The 15,503-nt window shown below is 57.9% G+C and overlaps 2 protein-coding genes across 3 annotated transcripts; one reads left to right on the plus strand and one right to left on the minus strand.

The window, feature by feature from the left end:
* Window positions 1-704: 704 nt before the first annotated feature.
* On the minus strand, window positions 705-3,642 carry RPL18 (ribosomal protein L18). Its single transcript, XM_029073096.2, has 7 exons — window positions 3,499-3,642; window positions 3,197-3,283; window positions 2,964-3,071; window positions 1,806-1,904; window positions 1,285-1,408; window positions 1,068-1,137; window positions 705-814 (listed from the first exon to the last, which is right to left on the minus strand). The coding sequence occupies exons 1-7, from the start codon at window positions 3,499-3,501 to the stop codon at window positions 739-741; spliced, it is 567 nt and encodes a 188-aa protein (XP_028928929.1). The 5' UTR covers window positions 3,502-3,642; the 3' UTR covers window positions 705-738.
* Window positions 3,643-9,075: 5,433 nt separating this feature from the next.
* On the plus strand, window positions 9,076-15,137 carry SPHK2 (sphingosine kinase 2). 2 transcript variants are annotated; one of them, XM_029073082.2, is made up of 6 exons: window positions 9,076-9,378; window positions 9,479-10,360; window positions 11,532-11,681; window positions 12,826-12,920; window positions 13,006-13,121; window positions 13,723-15,136. In XM_029073082.2, the coding sequence occupies exons 2-6, from the start codon at window positions 9,964-9,966 to the stop codon at window positions 14,684-14,686; spliced, it is 1,722 nt and encodes a 573-aa protein (XP_028928915.1). In that variant the 5' UTR covers window positions 9,076-9,378; window positions 9,479-9,963; the 3' UTR covers window positions 14,687-15,136. The 2 variants fall into 2 exon arrangements, with proteins under 2 accessions (XP_028928915.1, XP_039769282.1); XM_039913348.1 differs by lacking the exon at window positions 9,076-9,378 and having other exon boundaries at window positions 9,831-10,360; window positions 13,723-15,137.
* The last annotated feature ends 366 nt before the right edge of the window (window positions 15,138-15,503 follow it).

Below are 15,503 nucleotides of genomic sequence, written 5' to 3' on the forward strand. Positions count from 1 at the left end.
CCTCCTCTCAGCCCCACAGCACCTGTGTCCATATCTGTAATTAATTTCCAGGCACCCACCGGAGTAGCACCGCCTGACCCCAGCTGACAACTGCCTAGTGCTGCTCTGATCCAGACTCTCCCCTCCAGTGGTTTGCCAGAGGAGGTATCCCTGCAGCAGAGTCTTCCCTCAGACAGGCAGGCAACCAGTCAATATGAAGCCTGAGTCATAACAGAGCTAGGACCAAGGAAATCCCACCTTGCTTAGCCGACATGCCTGGGAGATAGATCTGGGCACACAGGCAGAGCCACCAGAAGCCAGAACAGAGACCCAAATAACACGGAACAAACAATGACGACGGTGGTGGTACTTCTTACGCTCTATGTGCCAAGCTCTGATCTAAAAATTGGGGTAGGTAACAAGTCACTCAGATTGGACAGGGTTCCCATCCCACATGGGGCTCAGATTCTTAATCCCCATTTTGCAGATGAGGTAAGAGGCCCAGAAAGAAGTGACTTGCCCAAGGTCACAGCAGGCATGTGGCAGAGCTGGGATTAGAACCCGGGTCCTTCTGACTCCCAGGCCAATGCTAGAAGGATGTGGCGACAGGCAAGGACCGAGAGGGCACCAAGGAAGGTGATGGTGGTGGGGGGGGGTTGTGTGCCCATTCAAAGTTGCTGCCCCAGTCCCCCAGGCCTCCCCAGCCAGAGAGAGACACCATAAGCTCCAGTCCGGAAGCTTTTTAATAGACGAGAGAGTTCAGTTTTTGTAACCACGACTGGCACGACGTCCACGAGCACGTTCAAACTTCCGGCCCTTGGAGCGGACGTAGGGTCTGCGGGAAGAGAGGACAGGTCAGCCCCTGGCTGGGCACAGCCAAGGCTCCGACCCCACAGTGCCCAGCACCCCCTTTCAGGGATGGCCATGGGCAGGTCAGCCGAGACACTTCTTCAGGGGGTCGGGTCCACCTGAGATTGTGGAATGCCTAACCTCGGCTGACGTGACATCCCATCAAGGCTGATTGTGATCTTGTGGCCTCCCTCTCCAGCCCCTCCCACCACAACATGACATCCTCCCGCCGTACTCACTTGGTGTGGCTGTGAGGAGTGCCAGGAGCTTTCCCAAAATGCCTATACACCTGGCGGCCCTTCCGGGGACCTGGAGGAGAGAATCCGAGCGACCAAGGGAAGGAAGAAGCAAAGACTCAACATCAGGCCAAGATCAGAGCATCGGAAGAGCCAGCAACAGCTTCCCTGCCCTGGCCCCCTCTTTTCCCTCCACCCTCTTCGTTCCTCCCCACCTCACCAGAGAGGAGGACTGTCCCCTGGCCCTTGGGCGCAGCCAGGGCCAGCTGGTCGAAGGTGAGGATTTGCCCACCAGCCTTGAGGATGCGGTTGCGTGCTCCGCTGCTCACCCGCAGGGCACACACCTGCAAAGGGAAATCCAGGCCTCAGATCTTGCCCATCATAATAATTATGGTATTTGTTAAGCGCTTACTATGTGCTGAGCACTGTTCTAAGCACTACAGTAGGTACAGGGTAATCAGATCGCCCCAAGCGGGGCTCACATTTTTTAATCCCCATTTTTACAGATGAGGTAACTGAAGCCCAGACAAGTTACTCACCCAAGGTCTCACAGCAGACAAGTGGCGGAGCCAGGATTAGAACCCACGGCCTGCGACTCCCAAGCCCGGCCTCTTGCCACTAAGCCACGCTGCCCATCTCTCGACCCCTGGACCCCCTCCACACGAAGCCCAGGTGGCTCCCTCCACCCCAACTAAGGGGTGCCATTCTCCTCTCCCCCTCCCCCCAAACACACAAACTCACCTTCAGCTTGGGCACATTCTGGATCCGCACATCATCTGTCACCGTGCCCACTACCACAGCCGTCTTGTTGTCCCGCCCGGGCAGCTTCATCTTCCGGATCTGGGCCCAAAGAGGAAGGGAACTGAGGTCAGTGGGAAGGCTGGGGGGTTGGGGTGGGAGATGTTCCCTGAACCGGCCCAGGGCCTCTCCCCTCCTCGGGACAGAATCCCCCCGGTTGAACTCCACCGCCACATCCGCCTGGCACAAGATGGCATTGCTATAGGCAAGCTCTTACCAGGGCAGTATTCCCAGCAGCACCCGCGGGGGGACCCGATGCCAATCTAAACCCCACAAACCCCCATTTAATAATAACTTTAGTATTTGTTACGCACTTACTATGTGCAGAGCACTGTTCTAAGCGCTGGGGGAGATACAGGGTAATCAGGTCGTCCCACGTGAGGCTCCCAGTCTTCATCCCCATTTTACAGATGAGGTCACTGAGGCACAAAGAAGTAAAGTGACTTGCCCATAGTCACACAGCTAACAAGTGGCAAATCCAGGATTCAAACCCGTGACCTGTCTCCCTAGCCCAGGCTCTTTCCACTGAGCTTCTCTAGCAGAGGAGCAGCGTGGCTCAGTGGAAAGAGCCCGGGCTTGGGAGTCAGAGGTCGTGGGTTCGAATCCCGGCTCTGCCACTTGTCAGCTGTGTGACTGTGGGCAAGTCATTTCACTTCCTCTGTGTCTCGGTGGCATCTGTCAAATGGGGATTAAGACTGTGAGTCTCACGTGGGACAACCTGATTACCCTGTATCTACCCCAGGGCTTAGCACAGTGCTCTGCACACAGTAAGCGCTTAATAAATACCAACGTTATTATTATTACTTCCAGCTGCATCACAGCTCTGCCCCTTGGTCCTATTTAACGGGGCGCTGTGTAGCAGCAAAACACGGGCTTGGGAGCCAGAGATCTTGGGTTCTAATCCCGCCTCCGCCACTACCAGCTGGGTGACTAGGAGCAAGTCACTTCTCTGTGCCTCAGTCGCCTCATCTGTAAAAGGGGGGTTATGACGGTGGGTTACCCTGTATGTACCCCAGGACTTAAAAGGTAGTAAGAGCTTCCCAAATACCATCGTTATCATCATTTAAGGCCGACGGGTGGCCTCGGGACCGTCTCACTCACCATGCGGGAGAGGGCCAGAGGGGGCCGGTTGGTCCTGCTCATGAACAGCCGCTTCAGCACGACTTTGTTGAAGCTCGAGTTGGTCCGGCGGGCCAGAAAGCGGTAGAGCTGGGCGGAGGAGGAGGTGGAGGAGAGCGGGGGGCTGAGAGCCGAGGAATGGCCGGTCCCCGCGGCCAGCCCGGGCTCCGCCGGCCCCCGCCCCGCTCCCCCAGGCCCCCGCGCCGGGTCGGTACCTTGACCAGCAGTCTCAAGTAGATGTCCTGGCTTTTAGGCTCCTTGCGCCGCACCTTGCGGTCTTTGTTGTGACGAATATCGACTCCCTGCACAGCGCGGGGACAGCGCGGTCAAGCCCCGGCCCTCCCCGGCGCGGCCCCGCGTCTCCATTTCAACCCCCCGAGCCCTCCCATAGCGGCTTCGATGGGCGCTCCGGGGCCCCCCCTTCCTCCTGCGGCTCCCTCCGGGCCCCCCCACCCCGCGGGGGTGACGGATGGCGGCGGATGGCCCCGGTCCCCCCTCGCCGCCGGGAAACGCTCACCATGATGGCGCCCAGCCGACGGCTCGACCTGGAAAGAGCGAAGTGCGCCGGCGCGGGGAGGGAGGACCCGCCCGAGGGCGACGACACGTGACCCCGAGGCCGGGGACGTCGAGTCCGGGGCCCAGAGCGGCGCCCTCGGCCTGGCCGTGGCGCCCTCTGCCGTCCGTGGAGGACCGGCTAAATTCCCACGCTCCGGGTGAGGAGGTTCAGGTGGCTGAGCCGTCGGCGGCCCGCTTTCTTCCCACCCCGCCCACATCAAGCGGATGCTGGAGGACAGGGTGACGACGCAACTCCGTTTTTCGTTATATGGTTCGCTCCCAAGCGCTTAGTAAAGCGTTGTGCACCCAGGAAGCTCTCAAGAAAGACGACTGAATCGATGCATGAATGATCCAGCCGCTTCCCTTGTTGACGGCCCCCTTGGATCATAATAATAATAATGATGATGATGGCATTTGTTAAGCGCTTACTATGTGCCAAGCAGTGTTCTAAGCGCCGGGGTAGACACAAGGTAATCAGATTGTCCCACATGGGGCTCGCAATCTTAATCTTAGAGAAGGAGCGTGGCTCAGTGGCAAGAGCCCGGGCTTAGAAGTCAGAGGTCATGGGTTTGAATCCCGGTTCTGCCACTTGTCAGCTGGGTGACTGGGCAAGTCACTTAACTTCTCTGTGCCTCAGTTACCTCATCTAGAAAATGGGGTTAACTGTGAGCCTCGCGTGGGACAACCTGATTACCCTGTATTTACCCCAGCGCTTATTTACTCCAGTGTATTTACTGTATTTACTCCAGTGCCCTGCACATAGTAAACACTTAACAAATACCACTGTTATTATTAGTATTAAAGCGCTGTGCACCCAGTAAACGCTCAAGAAAGACGAATGATTCGATGAATGAATGAACCATCTGCTTCCCTTGTTGACGGCCCCCTTGGATCCAATAATAATAATAATGATGATGATGGCATTTGTTAAGCACTTACTATGTGCCAAGCAGTGTTCTAAGCGCTGGGGTAGACACAAGGTAATCAGATTGTCCCACATGGGGCTCGCAGTCTTAATCCCCATTTTCCAGATGAAGTAACTGAGGCACGGGGAAGTTAAGTAACTTGCCCAAAGTCACACAGTTGACAAGTGGTGGAGGCAGGATTAGAACCCATGACCATCTAACCTTCAAGCAGTCACTGTGGTATTGAAGGTACGTTTCTAAGAGGTCTTCCCTGACTCAACCCTCCTTTCCTCTTCTCCCACCCCTTTCTGCGTCACCCTGACTTGTCCCCTTTATTCATTCCCCCTTCCAGCCCCACAGCACTTATGTAATTGATTTATTTTAATGCCTTTCTCCTCCTCGATACTGAAAGCTCGTTGTGGGTGGAGAATGTGTTTATTGTTATAATCTACTCTCCCAAGTGCTTAGTACACTGCTCTGCACACAGTAAGCACTTGATAAATACAATTGCTCGATTGACTGTAAATTCCTTGAGAACAGGGACCGTGTCTAATAATAATAATAATGGCATTTGTTAAGCACTTATTATGTGCCAGACACCGTACTAAGCACTGGGTTGGACACGAGCAAATTGGATTGGACGCAGATGCTGTTTCACGCCGGGCTCACAGTCTCAACCCCCATTTTACAGATGAGGTAACTGAGGCACAGAGAAGTGAAGAGACTTGCCCTCAGTCACACAGCAGAGGAATGGCAAATCTGGGATTAGAACTCATGACCTTCTGACTCCCAGGCCCGTGCTCTATCCACTACATCGTTCTGCTTCCCGTCTACTAATTCTATTTCTCGCTCCCCCAGTAAGACACGCAATAAATACTATTTTGATTGCAGAATGCAATCTCTGGGGTTCGGATAATAACTTCCTTTCTCAAAATTTCAAAGCCCCTCAAAGCAGGGTCATTTTTCCCCTTGCTTGCTCCTCTTCCCTCCGGGCTGGTCCCTCTCCCCCTCCTCATTGCTCTCTCACTCCCTGATTCCTATCAAGACTCTCTCCTGGGCCTCCCTACACCAGTACATTCATCCATCCCCCGCTCCCCAGATCTCCTCCATTCTCTAATGTCAGGTGACCTGTGCCCCACTTCTGGGCTCCTAACAGCAGTCATGGTATTTCCTAAGCCCATACTGGCACAATGGACCGGAACATGTGCTTAGGAAGTACAGAACAATGTAGTGGAATTCGTGCTTGGGAAGTTCCAAACAAAGGAATGACTCTGATCCCTGTCTACACAGAGCTTATCCTCTAATGCTCTGTTTGGTAAACATTTGAATATTTACAACTAGAATATTCAGGCAATAAATGGTATTTACTGAGCACTTACTGTTTGCACAGAACTGTACTAAGCACTTAATAATAATTATGATGGTATTTGTTAAGTACTTTGTGCCAAGCAGTTGGGGTACATACAAGCTAATCAGGTTGGACACAGTGGCTGTACCACAGAGTGCTCACAGTCTTAATCCCCACTCAGTCAATCCATCATATTTACAATTGTTCTGCAACCGTTCAGGTAGTTTAACCATAGTTTTCTTGGTAAAAATACGACAGTGGTTTACCACCGCTTCCTTCCGTGCCGTAAACTTGAGTCTTCACCCTCGACTCTTTTCTCACGCCGCTACTGCTCAGCACAGGGGAGGTTTGACCTGCAGCAGATTGCCTTCTACTCGCTAGCCACTGGCCAAGCTAAGAATGGAATGGGTATGCCTCTGCTTGACTCTCCTTCCCGTAGTTGAGTCTGGTAGAGGACTGGAAACTCTCCAGGTGCAACCTCGAGAGGGATGGGAATGAATTGAGAAGGCTTATTGGAGAGGTGGTATTTTGGAGGTCTTTGAATTTGGAGAGAGAGCTGGGGAGGAATGTAGAGATGATTCTATTCATTCAATATTCATTCATTCAATAGTATTTATTGAGCACTTACTAGGTGCAGAGCACTGTACTAAGCGTTTGAAATGTACAAATTGGTAACAGATAGAGACAGTCCCTGCCCTTTGATGGGCTTACAGTCTAATCGGGGGAGACGGACAAACAAGAACAATGGCAATAAATAGAATCAAGGGGATGAACATCTCATTAAAACAATAGCAAATAAATAGAATCAAGGCAATGTACATCTCATTAACAAATTACTGTATGCTCACTGTGGGCAGAGAATGGGTCTCTGTATTGTTATATGGTACTCTCACAAGCGCTTAGGCCAGTGCTTTGCACACAGTAAATGCTTGATAAATACGACTGAGTGGACTTGTAGGAGTTTTGGCTGAAAAGAGCAGATATGTGAGGTGGGGTGAGTTTAACAGAATCTTACTGTGAGCTTGTCATGGAGGGACATGGGGAGTCTCCCCCTCCCTGCAACCCTACCTTCTTCTTGTCTTTTGGCTCTTATCGGCCTCAACTTTGTCTCCTCCTCAGCCCCTCCCCATATTCCGGACTTCGGCTTCTCCTCCTTCTCATCCAAGCCAGGAGGTGACTTCACCCTGCTCTGCTTCCAACCCAGACTCACAAGGATTCAGGTTTGGCTGTATTTTTTTTTTTTTGGCAGGGGTGGGCAGGGAGAGAAGAATCCACAGAGAGGGAAAGAGGGATGGGGAAGACGAAGGATAAGAGGATTACATGGGAGGGAAGTGAGGACTGGAATTGTCTCTCTTTACTGCTGAATTGTGCTTTCCAAGCGCTTAATACAGTGCTCTGCATAGAGTAAGTGCTCAAAAAAAAAAAGACTGAATGAATGAGGATTATAGACTGTGAGCTTCTCGAGGATAGGTAACCTATCTAAGAACACTATTTCACTGTACTTTCCTAAGCACTTAATACAGTGCTTTGCATACAGTAAGTGCTCTATAAATATGGTTGATTGATTAATAATAATAATGATAATGATGGTATTTGTTAAGCACTTACTATGTGCAAAGCACTGTTCTAAGTGCTGATTGATTCATTGATAGTCAAAGGACAAAATAGTTGCCCAATCCTCAGCCTTTGAAGGATCCTAAGGTTAGTGGTGGAGTCATTCATTCAGTCAATCGTATTTATTGAGCACTTACCGTGTGCAGAGCACTGTACTAAGCAGTTGGACGTGTACAACACAACATTAAACAGACACATTCCCTGCCCACAACGAGCTTACAGTCTGGGGCACAGGGGAAGATAGGTATAAATATAAAAAAATGATAGATCTATTCATAAGTGCTGTGGGGCTGGGAGGGGGGGAACAAGTCAGGGTGACGCAAAAGGGAGTGGGAGAAGAGGAAGGGGGGAGGAGGGCTTAGTCAGGGAAGACCTCCTGGAAGAGATTTGCCTTCAATATGACTTTGAATAGGGAAAGAGTAGCTGTCTGTCGGATTTGAGGAGGGAGGGCGTTCCAGGCCAGAGGCAGGACGTGGGCGAGAGGTCGGCGTGAGATAGATGAGATGAGATGGAGGTACAGTGATAAGGTTAGCATTAGAGGAGCGAAGTGTATGGGCCGAGTCCCTTAACCTAACCCTACCTTCTTCTCCTGCAGCGTTCCTGTCTTCCCTCTCCTTCTCCCCACTCCTACCTCTGACATCGCTGATGCATTTCTCTTTTTTTTTAACGGTACTCATTAAGCGCTTACTATATGCCGGGTACTGTACTAAGCACTGGGGTAGATACAAGGTAATCAGGTTGGACGCAGTCCCCGTCCCACATGGGGCTCACAGTCTTCATCCCCATTTTCCAGGTGAGGGAACTGAGGCCCAGGGAAGTGAAGTGACTTGCCCAAGGTCAGACAGCAGGCAAGAGGCCGAGCCGGGATTAGAACACCCAAATCCTTCTGACTCCCAGGCCCTTGCTCTAGGCAGTGAGCCACAGTTCGAGGATAAAGTAACGTAGCGGCCCCTACTTAATAATGATGTTGGTATTTGTTAAGCGCTTACTATGTGCCGGGCGCTGTTCTAAGCGCTGGGGCAAATACAAGGTAATGAGGTTGTCCCACGTGGGGCTCACAGTCTTCATCCCCATTTTCCAGATGAGGTCACTGAGGGCCAGAGAAGTGAAGTGACTTCCCCAAGGTCTCCCGGCTAAGTGGCGGAGTCGGGATTAGAACCCACGACCTGGGACTCCCAAGCCCGGGCTCTTCGTTTGCCCAGTGGAAAAGGAAACACCTTTCAGTAGCGTCGATGCGCCTTATTTCTGAGGTCAAGAGTCCACCTGCCCTAAACAAATATGGTGGCGGAGCGACTTCACGTCCTCCCCCCGGCTAAGCCCTGGGGGCTCGTTCGCTCTGGGCGGCCGCCCCGAAGCCACGGTGGAGCCCGCCCTTTGCCCTCACCCAACATGGCCGCCCCCCACCCTCCCCGCCCCCTCCGGGGTCCGGCTGGGGAGCATCTCAGCCCCGGCCTTCTCCGGCTCTGATTGGTGGGCCGGCCGGCCGGGCCGGGCCGTGATTGGCCGCGGCGCCTCACACCCTCCCCGCTCCCCCCATGCCCCCCCCCCCGCGGCCAGGTGTAGCCGGAGCAGTTCCGGGGGTGAGCGGGAGGGGGCGCGGGGAGCCGGGGCCGCGGGAAACGGGGCGAGGGGACGGGGTGGGTGGGGGGCGGGAGGGGGGCACCGAGGAGGAGGAGGAGGAAGGCGAGGGTGAGGCGGGACGGTCAGGGAGACGGAGAGGCCCGGAGCCAATCCGGGGAGGGGGAGGCGGGGCCGGGGCCGAGGTGAGCTCCGGGCCAAGGACCGGCCGGTGGGGCAGGGAAGGAAGGCAAAGGGCGGGAGGCCGGTGGCGGTGGAGGGACCGGGGGAGGGAGGAGGGATGGGCCCCTGAGTGGGGCTGGGGGCGGGACGGGGTCGGGGCCGCCCTCGTCCACACGTCCCGGCGGTGCAGCCCAGGCCCATGGCCCAGTCCCAAGCTGGACCCGAAGCTCCGCAGGTCAGTGCGGCGTGCACGGGTCCCATCCTCCCCCCGCGGGGACCCCCGGCCCCGGCCCTCAACCCTCCCCGTCTCCGTCTTCCCCCTCTCGCCTCTCCAGATCCCAAGGCCGGAGTCGTGATCCTGCCCCGGGCCTGCCCCCGCCACCCCACGCTCCGTCCTCACGGCCAGAGCGGGGCCGGGCCGCAGCCCAGGACCGGGAGCCCGTGGCGGGGACTTTGACCCCCCGGTCCTGGCCGAAGACACCATCGCCGGGGCGTGTGAACGCCCGGGTCTCCTCGCCGGGGCGGGCCCGGAGGCCACCAGAAGACCAAGGCTGCGGACAAAGAGAAGGACCCGTCGAGGGGCCAGCGCGGGGACGGACGACCGAGCCCCAGAAGCAGGCCCAGAAGAGGAGAGCGCGGAGCCGAGCCTGAACCGAAGAGCCTCCCGGGGCCGGAGTAGGCCCGGAGGATTCTGGGGGCAGAGGCCAAGGACGCCGAGGAGGACGTGCGCGGCGGGGAAGGGGGCCCCCCGGGGCCACCGGCTGGGCCCGGGAACCCCCGACCCAACCCAGCCCGCCCCCGCTCCCCGTCGCCGCCCAGCATGTCCCCCGACGGCGCCCGGGCCGGAGAGGAGACCCTTCTCCACGGGGAGTTCGGGGCGCACCCGGCCCGGGGGACCCGCTACGCCCTGACCCTGACCCTGTCCGCCCTGCACATCCAGCGCCTGGTGCCCCGGCCCGACGCGGAGCAGCGCACGGTGGTGCCCATGGGGGAGGTGTCCGGCTGCCACACGCTGCGGAGCCTGGCCCCAGGAGAGCCCGCCGCCTTCTTCGCCGTTTACGCCTACCCACGCCGGCGGCGGGGCGGGCGGCGGCGGGCGGCCCGGACCTTCCGGGTGGACGGGGACGGCACCTACGAGGAGAACCAGGCCGTGGCGGAACGCTGGGCCACCGTCATCAAGTGCCTGGTGCGGGGCGTGGCCCTGGGCGGGAACACGGGTAAGGGGGCTGGGGGCCCGAGGCCAGGAGACCGGGTTGCCCGGGCCCTGCCAGGGTCCGGAGGCCAGGGAGCCCGGATCCCGTCGGGGGGCCGGAGGCCCGGGTGGGGGCCGGGGGCCGACATTCCTGTTTCCTGCTGCCGGGATGCCTGGGTCTGGCCTCGTGCTTGGGGCCATGAAGTCTGGGTCCCGGCAGGGAGGAGATGGCTGACCAAATCTAAGATAATACAGGGCCCCGACTGCGGGGTAGGGTTACCAGGAAAAGCCGCCTGACCGGGAGAAAGGCAGCCTGGGCCAGCGGACACCTGAGCCCTGCAGGTGAGGGTGTGGTCGGCTAAGCCTCCTTCCCTCCCCCTGCTTCTTGGAGAAGTTGTCACGGGGCCAAAGAGCAAAGCCAGATTGATTAGATTACGCCAACGGCCTCCCTGCCCCCTCAGTTACCTTACCCCCTCCCCTTCTGGATCATCCCAGCCCAGCTGGTGAGGTGGACACCCCCGCGGGGCCTGACCCACGGGCATTTGGGGAGAACAGGAACCTGGGACTGGCGATCACCTAGTTATCCAGACAGACAATGACCTTCCCCCTGCTTCAAGGCAGAAGCGGCATGGCATAGTGGATAGCACCCGGGCCTGGGAGGTAGAAGGTCATGGGTTCTAATCCCCTCCCCGCTGCTTTTCTGTTGTGTTACCTTAGGCATTTCACTTCTCCGTGCCTGTTACCTCATCTGTAAAATGGGGATTGAGACTGAGCCCCACGTAGGACAGGGACCGTGTCCAACTTGATTTGCTTGTATGCACTCCAGCACTTAGTACAGTGCCTAGTAAATAGTAAGCGCTTAACAAGTACTATCATCATTCTTATTAGTGAAGGCACATCTCCTCCCAGAGGCCTTCCCTGACTGAGCCCTCCTTTCCTCATCTAGTCCTTTCTGCTCACTTGCTCCCTTTATTCACCCCCCCCCCCGCCCCACAGCGCTTAGGTCCACATCTGTAATTATTTATATTAATGTCTTTCTCCCCCTCTAGACTGTAAGCTCTCTGTGGGCAGGGAACGTGTCCATTTATGGTTCTGTTGACCCTCCCAAGCGCTTAGTACAATGCGCTGGACCCGGTAAGCACTCAATGAAAACGACCAACTGACTAGCTAACCGTGCTTTTCCTCTCCCCAACCAGTGATCACTCCGGAGCTCCTCCCCAGGCCCCGGCGGCTGCTTCTTCTGGTGAATCCTTTCGGCGGGCGGGGCCAGGCTTGGCAGTGGTGTCAGAACCACGTGCTGCCCATGATCTCAGAAGCTGACCTCTCCTTCAACCTCATCCAGACCGGTGAGTCCGCCGCCCAGGTGAATCAATCAACCGCTCAGTGTGGTATTTATCGAGCTCTCAGTGTGTGCAGAGCACCGTCTTGAGCGCTTGGGAGAGGACAGTACGTCAAGAGTTGGTAGACATATTCCCTGCCCACAGCGAGCTCAAAAACAAGAGGGGAAGACGGTGTCACTGGCAGTTTCATTGCCAAGGAGCTGGGAGGTTGAATCCCGGGACTGTGGGGAGAGTGGGGTGGTGGCCGTGAAGGGTGGGGGGTGATGGATGAAGGGGAGGTGAGGAAGAGCCTCCGCTGGGACTTTAGAGATGCCTCGGGAGGCCACGAGACCTAATGGAAAGAGCGCAGCAGCTGGGAGATCTGGGTCCTAGATCTGGCTCAGCCACTGTTTTTTTTTTAAAGGTATCTGTTAAGTGCTTACTCTGCGCCAGGCACCTTACGAAGCGCTGGGGTAGATACAAGCTGATCAGGTTGGACACAGTCCATGTCCTACATGGGGTTCCCGGTCTTACTCCCCACTTCACAGGTGAGGTCCCTGAGGAACAGAGAAATGAAGTGACCTGCTCCAGGCCACACAGCAGACAGGTGGCGGAGCTGGGATTAGAACCCAGGTCCTTCTGACTCCCAGGCCCGTGCTCTATCCACTAGGCTGTGTTGCTAGAAGCAGTGTGGCTCAGTGGAAAGAGCCCGGGCTTGGGAGTCAGAGGTCATGGTTTCGAATCCCTGCTCAGTCACTTGTCAGCTGGGTGACTGTGGGCAAATCACATAACTTCTCTGTGCCTGTTACCTCATCTGTAAAATGGGGATTAACTGTGAGCCTCACGTGGGACAACCTGATTACCCGTATCTACCCCAGCACTTAGAACAGTGCTCTGCACATAGTAAGCGCTTAACCAATACCAACATTATGATGTTGCTTCTCTGAACTGCAGAGCTACTTAGCTGCGGTGTGACCTTGGGCAAGCTATTTCACGCCTCCGTGTGGGTTTCCTCACCTGTTAGAGTGTGAGTCCCAAGTGGGTCAGGGACCATGTCCAATCTGATTACCTCCTATCTTCCTTGGAGTTTAGCACAGTGCTGGGCACTTAGTAAGTGCTTAATGAGGTATCCTTCAGCCATCCTGATTATCCTTCCCTGCTCTTGTCGCAGAACGGCAGAACCATGCCCGGGAGCTGGTCCGGGGACTGAATCTGGCCGAGTGGGATGGGATCGTGACGCTGTCCGGAGACGGGCTGCTGTATGAAGTAAGTGGGGACCCCCCGCCCCACATCCCTACCCTCCTCGGGGGTCCCGGGGTCACGGCCTCCAATCCCCTGCCTCCCTCCCCAGGTCGTGAATGGGCTCATGGAACGGCCCGATTGGGCCAAGGCCATCAAGACGCCTGTCGGGATCCTCCCCTGCGGCTCTGGGAACGCGTTGGCGGGAGCCGTGAACCAGCACGGGGGGTAAGGAGGCGGCCCTGAGGGTCAGGGGCAGGAGGCGAGGAGCCCGGTTAGAAGAGTGACAGGAATCCCGACCCCCCACCTAACTAGGGGCCGAGGGGGAGGAACTAGAAAGGTCTTTGCGGTTGGGCTTATGGGAGGCATCTATGGGTAGAGGGAAAGCCAAAAGGAAGGGAAATTGGGGGTTTAGCTGGTGGGGCTAAAATGAGGCAGGGGGACCAGGCCTGGAGCCTGAAGGCAAGTCACAGACTGGGGGGTACTGAGTCTCCATAAGAAGGAGGGATAGGATCGGAGCAGAGGTAACTCAGGGGAGGAGGTGCTTCCTAGCCCTCCTCAGAGTCAGGCTCTTCTTTCTTGTTCTTTCCCTACCCTATCCCAAATCTCTCCCGGGATCTTCTCTCCTCCTTGCTGCCTCTCCCCATCTCCTCTGTCCCCCTCTCCCTCCCTCTCCTTCTCTTTACCTCTCCCTTTTCCCTCTGCCTCTCCCTCTCTCCCCACTTCCTTTCTCCATCTCTTCCCGCCCCTTCCCCTCTTGCCTTCTCTCCCCATCTCTTCCCGTCTCTCTCTCTCTCGCCCTCATCCTCCCTCCCCTTGTCTCCCTCAGCTTTGAGCCAGCCCTCGGCCTGGACCTCCTGCTCAACTGTTCGCTGCTGCTGTGCCGTGGGGCCAGGGCCCCCTTGGACCTTCTGTCGGTCACGCTGGCCTCGGGCACCCGCATCTTCTCTTTCCTGTCGGTGGCCTGGGGCTTCGTCTCAGATGTGGACGTGGAGAGCGAGCGCTTCCGCCCCCTGGGCCCCGCCCGCTTCACCCTGGGCACCGCCCTCCGCCTGGCCTCCCTCCACACCTACCGCGGCCGCCTCTCCTACCTCCCCGCGGCCCAGCCGCTGCCCGGTGCCCCCCACCGGCCACTGGCCCGGAGCGCCACGGCCATGCCGCCCCCGGTCCCGCCACACGGGTCGCCCCTGCACCGGGCCGTCTCCGACATGGCGCTGGCCGAGGAGCGGGGCCTGCACGCCCCCGCCGCCCGCTCCCCGGCCCCCTCGCCCTCGCCCCCGCCCTCGCCCTTCTCCCCATCCCGGGACCTGGACCTGACCGCCGACCCTCCCCAGCCCAGGGCCGACCCCGCCCCACCCTCCTCGCCCGCCCCCGAGGGTCCTGCTGACGACCTGCTGCCCCCCTTGGGCGAGCCCCTGCCCCCGGAGTGGGTCACGCTGGAGGGGGACTTTGTCCTCCTGCTGGCCATCTCCCCCAGCCACCTCGGGGCCGACCTGGTGGCCGCCCCCTTCGCCCACTTCGGGGATGGCGTGGTGCACCTGTGCTGGGTCCGGGCGGGGGTCTCACGGGCAGCGCTGCTGCGCCTCTTCCTGGCCATGGAGCGGGGCACCCACTTCGGGCTGGGCTGCCCGCAGCTGGCCTACGCCGCGGCCCGCGCCTTCCGCCTGGAGCCCTTGACCCGGCGCGGGATCCTGACCGTGGATGGGGAGCGGGTGGAGTACGGGCCCCTCCAGGCCCAGGTCCACGGCGGGCTGGGCTGCCTCCTCACCGGCAACCCCCCCTGTGGGTCCTGACCCCAGCGGGGAGCGGGAAGGCCCGACCGTCATCCCACCGCGCTGACCCGAGGAGGCCTGGGGTGGAGCTCAGGACCCCCAGGGCAGGTCAGGGGAAGCCTGCTCGCTGGGGGCAGGAACAGGAAGAGCCTAGAACCCCAGTGGGGCGCTGGGGAAGAGAGGAGGTCGACTCCGCTGCCGGGTCCTGGGAGGGGCCGGAGCCTAGGACCCGCAGCGGGTTGGGTCCCGGGCCGGAAGAGCGGGGAAACCACCCTGAGCCGGGGACGCCACCAGGTGGGTCGGGCGGTGGGGTTCTCCCTCGCCATTTAAAGGGACCAGCCTATTGGATGGCAGCTTGGGGGAAGGAGTGGAGCTTAACAGCAAGACAGCTGCTGGGCCCTGCCTCCCCCCCCCCCACCATGTGCTTTGTCCCCCCCCTTTTCATTTGCACTACTTCCCCCTCCCCCCCACCCCAGTGGAGGGGCCTGGTCTCCAGTGTGCCTCAGTTTACCCCCCACCCTCAAAGACTATTCCCTCTCCCTCCCCCTCCTTGATTTTGGTGGGGGGAGGGGAAAGGGGGCAGGACCCCATCATGTATATAGCAGACTTCCCCCTTCCCTCCTGAGAAAAAAAAAAAAAATCGTCTTCAAAGCAATGAAATCCTCTATGCAATAAAGACGCTGGCTTCGAGGAACGCCTGTGACCATTTGTGGGGATGGGTGGAGGTGGGTGGGAAGGGCAACTCCCAAGCCCTCACCTTCAACTCATCAGGCCGGGGCCGGGCACTGTCGCTGCAGCTGGCAGGAATAAGGGCAGACTCTCCAACAGCACCAAAAGC

This window comes from Ornithorhynchus anatinus, chromosome 10 (assembly GCF_004115215.2).
Source record: "Ornithorhynchus anatinus isolate Pmale09 chromosome 10, mOrnAna1.pri.v4, whole genome shotgun sequence".
Classification (NCBI taxonomy): domain Eukaryota; kingdom Metazoa; phylum Chordata; class Mammalia; order Monotremata; family Ornithorhynchidae; genus Ornithorhynchus; species Ornithorhynchus anatinus.

Coding starts and splice junctions, on each gene's coding strand:
- RPL18 (XM_029073096.2), bottom strand. Junction 3,072..3,196: donor ACTTGAGACTGCTGGTCAAG/GTACCGACCCGG, acceptor TCCTCCGCCCAG/CTCTACCGCTTTCTGGCCCG. Junction 1,905..2,963: donor CTCTGGCCCTCTCCCGCATG/GTGAGTGAGACG, acceptor CTTTGGGCCCAG/ATCCGGAAGATGAAGCTGCC.
- SPHK2 (XM_029073082.2), top strand. CDS start 9,964: ATGTCCCCCGACGGCGCCCGGGCCGGAGAGGAGACCCTTCTCCACGGG. Junction 11,682..12,825: donor CTTCAACCTCATCCAGACCG/GTGAGTCCGCCG, acceptor CTCTTGTCGCAG/AACGGCAGAACCATGCCCGG. Junction 12,921..13,005: donor GAGACGGGCTGCTGTATGAA/GTAAGTGGGGAC, acceptor CTCCCTCCCCAG/GTCGTGAATGGGCTCATGGA.